Genomic DNA, 10,364 nt, shown 5'->3' with positions numbered 1-10,364 from the left:
TGACAATAACGATGACAATGGCAACAGCAATGATGATTACGAGGTATTGAATTTGATATTCATAATGCTGAAAATGCAATACATTCATTTCTACTAGTTCTTAACAACATTTCAGACAAAATACCTAACGCCACACTTCTTTTGTGTCTGAATTAATTGTGACAACCTTGGCGTCAATTTCACAAATCAATTTGTAAAGTGCGATTCCTACAATCCACTCTCTATAAATATTTTCTCTTGTTTCAAGGATTTAAATAAATTTTGAATTAATATAATAAAACCGCACTTCAAAAAATGGAATTATACCTCAACATACTACATAAATAAATACATCCGTTCAACTTGAATGAGATTACCTAACAAACATTGGGTTTCTTTTAATTTACAAAAAGCCTGAATACGTAATTGGGTAACACTGACAGTGTTCTTTAAGTGAATAAAGTACCAAGGACACATCAGTACATAAAAGCTATACCAACACAGAAGGTGGTAGAATTAATTAATTAAATAAATGAAAACCATTAAATACAATCCATTAATACTAGAAAAATTAAATATTTTATCATGATTTACCATGAGTTTCAATTTCAATTTACACTAATAAGTATGAGAAAAAAAAACAACATAAAGCAATCAGAGAAAATGGAATTTTAGTTGGAATTATTTGCGTCTGAGACAATCCACAGCGGAACCTCTTTGATCTAGACTCAATCTTAGTCTGCGTTGAAGTATTTCATAACAACCATACATATCTATAAACAGAATTAATTTCTCACTGGTCGTTTTTGAATAAGTAACGCAACACATTCTTAACTGGGAATTAAAACAACGGTGCCGACTGAAAAGACTTTTGGAGATATACATTTAGCCAATCATTTTCCCGTTTGGTCTTAACTTCTGTGACTCACACATACAATTGCATAATATATAAGGACATCTAGATCAAATATTCATATCTGTATAGTACATTGCTGTATATTAAAACTTTCTAATGAATTTTTTGTAAGACATCAGTATTAAATAAACTATATATACTCAAAATTAATCAGATTCTACTTATAAAGTACAAGTAAGAATATGAACTATTAATCCTATTTAAACTTTATATCCAAAAGATACATCACTGAATATAAATCACAACTATATTCTTAATAGTTAGATATTATATAACGTGGCTTTATATAATGATCACTGAACAGGGCACAAGAATAAAAGCTTGATAGTTGGTATTGGGTTTGAATGGGATACTTCAAAAACACCATATCAATAATTGGAAATTTGAAAAGTCAATGAATTGTCAGATATTGAGTCATTTATATGTGTGTGTGTGTGTGTGTGTGTGTGTTATTTAATTAATATTATATTATATTCAAAACAGAATTTCAATTATTGATATTGTGTTTTAGAAAGAAAAATATATAATACTAATAATATAACAAAAATAAATAAAATAAATATATATGATATATATAATATAATATAGATAATAATATAATATAATAATAAAAAATAAATAATAAATATAATATATATAATATTGATATATAATATAAATAATTTAATAAAATGAATGTCCTCTATTACTCTTATTCCTTTCTGGTAACAACTTATCATTATGGTACTAGTAGTATATTGTTATTCACCTAATAAATAATAAAGCCAACAGCAAAACATGATCATTTAAAGGGCATGCATATTTTCTAGATTGTGTCACTATATAAAAAGTAACTGAGAAAGGCAAAATCTTTTCAAACTTGTCCTATGGCAAGCTATAGTAACTTTAATTGATTTAAGAAAAAAAATCATCTTTAAAGGGTCACCTAGCTGACCACTTGGAAATATAATGCACCACATCCAAAACCAGACCAACAGGAGTCACAATTTAATTACCGGTATCCATTATACAATTGGCAGAATAAAACACAATAGATATTCCATTGGAAGAACATTAGTGACTGATTACATGTATCCAGAAGAAATGTTAGCAGTTTATTTTAATTTGAAGTGCATGAAGACGGCGGATTTTCTTAGACAATCTGTGTTATTACAAAGGGCGGATGAGCTCCTGGATGGCTGGCGAGGTTTAGTTTAAGGACTAGGAGTACTTTAGCCATATCATTATTATTTATACAATTTTCCTTTCTAAAGCACAATATGTGCCTTATAAACAGGACTGGATAAAATTATTTTCTAAAATAAAAATTATTTTCTAAATAAAGCCTCCAGCAACAAACCTTAATCTGTACTCTGTTTCTGGAGAAATAGATGATGCCTCTAACAACTGGTTGCATGGTCGTGCATGTTTTTCAACCCTGCTCATAAAAGTGCATCACTAATTACTAACTATGGTTTCAAGTGATATACATATTGTCTCATTTATATGTCATTATTTACTTTCCTGCAGTTTAACCATATCATTATATAATATTTATACTATTTCTCCAGAGACATAGAGTACAGATTAAGGTTTGTTGCTATAGGCTTTATATAAAAGTAATTTTAATGGTAAGAAGCACAAACATTTATTCTCCAGTCTTGTTTATAAGGCACATATTGCACTTTATAAAAGAAAATTATATGTACAGTAGATGATGCCTCTAACTAACTAATGGTTGCATGGTCATACACGTTTTCCAACCCTGCTCATAAAAGTGCACCATTAATTGCTAATTATTGTTTCAAGTGATATACATGTTGTCTCATTTATTATGTCATTATTTATTTTCCTGTTTCTCTTGTATGAAAAAGGGGGAATGAAACTGAATCTGATACTAACATTTCAAAAAAATAAAAAGTAATAGATACTTTTATTTTAAAGGCAATAAACAACGAAAATGATCCCACTTTTATCTGACTATTCATCATCATAAATTGAAAAACATCGGTAGCTGTTTTCCTTTCGTTTCAAGTACATATCGAATGCATGGGTTAATTACCACATTACACTGTTGTTTGTTAGCGATGACTAATGGAAAAGACTAGTTCTCAAGTATTCCTACCATTAGTACCCTACTCGACCAAATTGCCAGTAATTGTCGAGCTGTAGGATCAGGTTGCCGTGCATCACCGGGACAAACGGCCTTTAACTGCACTAATGGGTTGAGTAAACGTTGACAAGGATACGTGCTCCGTGCCGAACCATACACAAGAAGCATGCCGAGTTGAGTGCATGCATGCCCACGCAAATGTGAGGGATACTGTTACATTACTTTTCAAGTATTATACATGTTTAATTGTTGTTAAATTATGTATATGATTTAAACTAAAAATTAAATGAGTCATCATCTATACAACTACATTACATAACAATAAACAAATTAAAGAGAAAAGCAACTTTAAAAAGTACATACTGCCCAGGTGTGAACAAACAATAAACTCATTGAGGGATTTATTCTTAATTTATATACAAACAGTGATCCAACTTACTATGGCAAATTTGTAAATTCAAAAAACATAAATAAAAAGTATGATAAAAGATGCACAAATAAATTTTAAGGTTCTGTATTGTCATAGCAACCATCTCTCATACTTTTATCATCACTTACAATAATTTGCTGATAGTTAGTATGACCACAATTAGAGTTCACTTTGACATTGTTATTAGGTAATGAAATTGGTGTTCCAAAAATAAAACTGCAATTTATCTAGATAACTAGATGTTCTTATAGAAAAAACACAATCACCTTTAAAAGAATTTTAAACTGAAATATTGTTCAGTAAAATTGAATGGTACAATATTGCCAAAACACAATATTATAAAATAACTATGGGTAAAAATGAATGTTAATTATAATATATTGGACATTTTTTACTATGGATATTGTCAGACAAATGTATTTAGAGAGCAATGATTATAGGTTATGAATGTATTTGTCCTTCAAATGTAATAATTACTGCATTTATATCTTGTCCCTGGTAAAAAAATATTCTGGAACAAGATTATTTGCATTAGTTAATGGCAGATACTGCTAGCAGATGGCGCATTAGCTATTCAATATTTTAAGTACTGCTAAGCCTGCTTTCAACTCTCTCCGATACTTTTTTGCAGTACTCTACAGAAAGCCCCGATGATATACTGTACCTAAACAACTAAAGTACCTACCGGTATCTGCCGCATCTCCAGTAGAAAACGGTAATCATCACCGAGGTTTTAGCTAGTCCCAGGGCAAGTGGATATCAAAAGCCATTTTCCCATAAGCATAGTGTTCAATTAACGCATTTAAATAAAAAAATAAATTATATCGCAAACATTTTTAAACAACATTTTGGGCTGGTGACCTTTGAACTAGTTGGAATAAATGCATTAAGTGCTATTACATTTCATGTCAGGGATTTTTCAAATAGGGGCTAACTTGTTGATACTTAAATCTGTACTAATAAATTTGAACAGGACTAGTGATTATTTTAAAATATTACACCAGAGCCAAATGGACATGTTTGGAGCTTTGTATTTTTCCAATGATGAAATTTTAGAGTGGTTTCCCCGCATGCGAGGGTTAGACTGTTAAAGAAACAGTTAGCAGTAAAGGTGGGTGTATAGTGTCCTGAATACCGGTAATCAAGTTTGGGTTAATAACCTTTGGTTGAACAACAAAAATATGAAAGATTACGATCGCAACAGTGACTTTCCTTTTTTACACTTCTAAAGTACACTCTTTCCAAATCTAATTTACACACTTGTATAAGATTTCTAAAAGGTGTAAAGTAAAGAGAATTACTAAAAAAAGTAGCTTTAGGGTACTAAACCTTTACTACCATCAACATACAAAATGTATGTGTAATATGTAATTATTTATGACTAAAAAGTGCTTCCTTGGCGAGGACTTAACAGATTATGACAAGTTATCTGATAATGAAGGACAATGTTCACATAAGAATACGCCTGTGTGCAAACGCCCACGACAATGTTGCTGCACTGTCACTCAAACATATGGAAAAAACTATAAAAATCGAATAGACCCACACACACATACCCCTCGCCCCACACAGTAATACTTAAAACTCACTCACACACACAAAAGTACTAATGAATTTGAATAGAAATAAACCCTACCCTCAGCCGCAAACAAAGCGAAGCACCTAGGACCAAAAAAATCAGAATGAATATGTTAAAAAGATAATCGATAATTATATGAATAAACTAAAATCATGCCTACAGATGCATTATGGGAATGAACTTGTGCTTGCACGCAACCAGGTCACATGTCTGATTGGTCCATATGTGCAGTATACCATCCATTTCACATACAAATTACTGCATTAACAAGTATCTTCTGCTTACCTGAATGCAGTTGGTGTACGCCGCAAAGTAACAACATAATGATGGCATTTATTACTAATTAGGTATACGTTCACATTTATTTATCATGTATTAAAAAAATACCGTAAAGCTTCTCAATAAGCCATTGCTGTACTAGTAACCCCCTGTAATAGTAACCCACCCTAGAAGTTAATCTATAATAATAACCCATTACTATAATAATAACCCATGGGTTTTTAGTAACCAATAACTACTGTATTGACAAAACGACATTCAAATCAACATAGCTGTTAATTTTCAATTTATTCCTTGAAATAGCATTTTCACAATGTGATTGGGCTGCTGATGATCCTTTCTTGAATTTACTCCTAGGTAATTTTCCTTTTCTGTGTGATGTTACTAGTCAGGACGAATTGGTCAACACTTTGATATTTTTAGTTATTTCTATCAGGAAAAGGTTGGCAACAGTCCAGGACACCAAAGGTGCAATATGTTATAAACAACAAAGGAATCCAGCAACTGTTCATCTTCACTTAATGGAAAGTAAAATGGACCTGTACATATCATTTTACTGAACAAAACTAGTTTTTAACAAGGTAAAATTTCACGTCAATGATTTTAGCCTACCCTACAGCAGACTAGAGAATCGGCATGCCTAGGTATCAGTCAAGGTCATCATTCATTTAGTTGTAGTCCTTGTCGAAGTTGATTTTATAAATATGAAATAATATAAATTTGAAGTTATAGCTCGATCTAAAGAATACACGGTTTATTTATATTAGTAGCATACACAACAAGCAATAGATGTAGAAGATTCCGCCATCCTATATCTGATAAAAAGCACTTAAATGCATAAATGATTAACATGATTAACCTTTCAAAATTGACCAGACTAGAGAAATCGGCCTGAGTAGGTATCAATGTGATCATGTCATTTAATCCTAGTCCTTGTCTAGTTGATTTTATAAGTATGATATGGTGTAAATCTGAAGTTATAACTTAATCTAAGAATACAGGGTTTGTCTTTATTAGTAACATACCCAACAAAAAATATATGTAAAACCAACAGAAAACTCTGCCATCCTATAATCTGATAAAAAGCGCTTAATTGCTGCTTTAGATTTCCATTGTCACTATTTTTAGATTAACATTTCAAAATTGACATTATATTTTGGATTATTTAAGCATCGATCACTAATGAGATGAGGGTGTTTTGCCTTGTGTAAATAATCTAATGTTTTGAAGTGTACATTTTATAAATGTTTTTTATTCGGAAGTTGTTATTATTACCAAGGTATTTTATTATTTTAAGTCTCTGTAAATGTCATGCAATTCTGACTTATCGCTGTCATGTTTGACTTGAAAAAAAATAAAACAAAATGAAATGTCATTTCCACAGCTAAAACCATGCTAAATTCCCAGAGATGTAAATTCATATCAATAATTTAAAAAAAATATAAAATACAACCAGTTCATTAAAAGGTGAAAGCAATAAAAGGGAACACTAAGAATAAGGGTAAGTTTTTTTTACCTTTTGCTTTGGCTGCTGTTGGTAAAAGTTTGGCCTTCTCTTTGTCTCTTAGCTTCTCCTGTTCATGAAAGAAAATATCACTTTTTGTTACAATTTTTTAAAATAATAATCTAATAATTAACGTAATTAATATCACCTTAATTATCATCATATTCAAAATAAACGACATAAGAAATTCATTAGGCTCAATCAATGAGCAGGCAAATGACATAAGCAAAATAACTTAACGTGTGTTAACCACGAGTGCAGCCTGTCTCTTATACACATCATTCTATACACTACATTACAGACAAATTATACTGCTGCTACATTATTATGATTACTATACATAAAGTGGGTTGTTTTATAGTATATGGTTTGACATTTATACCAAAATCGTGGTGATATTTATGATTTTTCTCAAATTATGTGTATTCAACAAACTTGTTTATTGTCATAGTAATTAGAAATGTTAATAACTACAGCGACCAAGTTATGAAAACATGAATTGTTCAACATGGAAGCAATTTCTTCAGATAAAAATGGTAAACTTCTCTATAACATTCAACAAACCTTCTAAAAATAGATATTTAAGGACAATACTACAGAAAATGACTCATAAAACTAATGTTTATATTTTTAAAAGTTATTGATATATCTAGGTTCACGGTTAACAACAAAGGAAGATGAATAGAAAAAAAATAATTATAAAAAATTAGAACAATAAAAATACAAAAATATAACATATGATAAACAACAAGGAATATGTTTAGACAGGAGTTATAATAATAACGGCATTTGATCTCTGGCCTAATTCTAACAATTCAAACCGATGTAAACACTGCTTGTGAGTTAGCACATACAATAGTCATTTTAGACTCTGCACAAAAGAATGACTATTTTCAATCAATTGAGATCTTGGTTTGTATCATTTATGTTTTGATATCGCATTAAGGTAATACTTGTACATTAGTGACTTAAGAATCTTTTGGCGGACAATTTTCATCAATTTCCTTCATTGGTGCTGTGTTTTTGGAGATGGAATTGATAAACAAAAGGGAAAGATTGAGGAATTTGGAATTAAATTTAAAAACCAGAATACCCCAACTAATTCAGATAAAATTAATTTAAACAAATATGAAAAAAAAAAAAGATTGAACATATCACTCAACAGTCGTAGTCATATTAAGTTTATTTAAAGATAAGTAGAATTTTATTAATTAATAAAATATACTGTAGATTCAATAATTTATATTAAATGATAGTAACTTCGATATATGAATACTTGGAACTAATTTGTAAAATGACTTGGAGGAAGATTAGAAACAATTGGACAATTCTTAAATATTAAGATAAAATTGGTGTGTTTTCCCTTATAAAATGAACTGAGTTTCTAAAATAATGAAACTACTAGTCTTGTCTTATAAGTTAGCATTTCAAAATACACCATAGAGGGCACTATTGATATTTCTAGTTGATTCAAATAATATTTTTTTATAAAATTTAAATATTTTTTAATGTAGATCTTATTTTATTAGAAAATAGTAAAATGAAGAGATGAGTATAAGAAATGACAAGCAACAAACATAAAAAATGTAAACATTTACAATGAAACGAGCATGTAAAAATGTCAAACGATCTTGAAGCATTGAACTGAGGCTGTGATATGAATATCAATATAAAAATACACAAGTAGAAACAATATTGTCAAATGGATATCACATAATGAAGTAACAATAATTCCATGTGTAATCTCAATAAAGGTGTACCTCGGGGGTAAGTGAGGTGGGGGGAGCATCTACATGAATAGACCTGTTCAAACAAGTTAATATGAAGTGAACTAAGCATCAACTCTACAATTGATCTTAATTCACTTTGATCGTGCATCCCAGCAAATGAATAAAATTGAGACTATAAAATACTTGCTTATTACAGCAATAATGAGATACAAAAAATGGAATTTTAAGAATTTACTTTAACAGTTTTTAATAAGCTATGACAGCACCTGACCTTTAGTAATTTGAGGCTAAATAGACTCACAAAAGAAATTTGAAGACACAATAGAAAAGCATATTCTAACCAACCTTAACAGCAACTATTCCTCACCGACAGTACAACATAAAATGAAACATATTTTCCAAAAATGTTATACAAACTTCCAAAGTTATTCATCCACTAGGAAATGATAATAAGTAGATCAATAAACAGTAAATAATTGTATAAATATATTCCAGATGATTTTCAGTCTTAGAAAAGTCGAAGTAGAGGCAGAATATGAAAACATCTAATGATATTGTAGTATTGTTCATCCAGTAGGAAATGATAATATGTAGAAGATCTATACACAGTAAATAATTGTATAAATATATTCCAGATGATTTTTAGTTTTAGAAAAGTAAGACTGGCAGAATATGAAAACATCTAATGATATTGCTGACAAAAAATAATTACAAATTCTTGATGTAAATAACAATGAAAATCAGATTGAACAAATAATTGGTTAGAACAGTGACTGAAAATAGAGGTTAATTTGAGATAACTTATGGTAAATACAGATCCAGAAATTCATGAAGAGTTAGATCTCGTAGTTGAGTAACATCCAGCAGTAAGGTATTCCAGAAAAGGCAAGCCTTGTCTCCTGGTGATGTCAACACCAGTTTGAGCGTATATGATCATTGCCAATTCAGTGCCACTTTGGAATCAAAATGTGAAGTGCCAATATCAACTAATTATCAGATAAAACCTGAAAATGTCCATTAATGTATACTACTTATAAATGGTTGAAACAGTTCACTGCAATCAATTATTCACTCATTGCTAAAAAAAACCAACCTAGGTTTGCATTAGGCCCTGTACCTCGTGGTGTGTAAGCACTGGAATAGTAAAAGTATGCTACTGCATGGTATATAAATACTAGAAAGTATATAAGTACCGCAAGGTCTATAACTACCACATTGGTCTACGAGTGTACTCCACTTAGTGACTAATGCGTATATGACCAAGACATTTTGCTAATGTTACTACGTCTAAAATTAGGCAAGTGCAATGGCATTCTTAAGTGAGAGAGCGAGAAATACTCCGAACCTCGTGGTCAGGGGATTCAAAATAAACGACATAAGAAATTCATTAGGCTCAATCAATGAGCAGGCAAATGACATAAGCAAAATAACTTAACGTGTGTTAACCACGAGTGCAGCATATTAAGGATAAATTAGCTGAGGACGGACTGATAAGATCATTCAAGAAGGTCGTAATGAGAATGCTTAGAAAGGCCATTAGTCTAATGCTGTGATGGTGTAAAATAGAATTAGCTATCGGGAAGAAAAATGATCATGACAATGGTCTGGATAATCACGTAAGCGTATCTGTTATCGATGCGTATTAAGTCCTCAGCATCAGACGTGACTCGGGAAATGGATACATGCATTTAGCAATTATAATGCGTTAATATTTTCCAGCAATGTAACATTTACCAATAAACAAGATTCACCTCTTGCCTACCTTGATTTTGATTATACTTATGAAGGCTATGGAAATATCTAATTGTTTTTCTTTTATATGTATATATATATATATATATATATATATATATAT

The 10,364-nt window shown here is 30.4% G+C and overlaps 1 protein-coding gene across 1 annotated transcript in view; it reads right to left on the bottom strand.

Moving 5' to 3' along the window:
• Positions 1–6,735: 6,735 nt before the first annotated feature.
• The window catches only part of LOC117110259 (S phase cyclin A-associated protein in the endoplasmic reticulum-like), a 42,542-nt gene continuing 38,913 nt past the window's right edge, over positions 6,736–10,364 (bottom strand). The window contains exon 27 of the mRNA XM_033252893.1: positions 6,736–6,849. Coding sequence (XP_033108784.1) covers positions 6,736–6,849 — 114 coding nt within the window. The remainder of the gene's footprint in view (positions 6,850–10,364) is intronic.

Source organism: Anneissia japonica, unplaced genomic scaffold (genome assembly GCF_011630105.1).
Source record: "Anneissia japonica isolate Jap-2015-1 unplaced genomic scaffold, ASM1163010v1 scaffold673_len1821605_cov196, whole genome shotgun sequence".
Classification (NCBI taxonomy): domain Eukaryota; kingdom Metazoa; phylum Echinodermata; class Crinoidea; order Comatulida; family Comatulidae; genus Anneissia; species Anneissia japonica.
The sequence above is the reverse complement of the archived record's forward strand: the minus strand, read 5'-3'. Positions and strand labels throughout refer to the sequence as shown.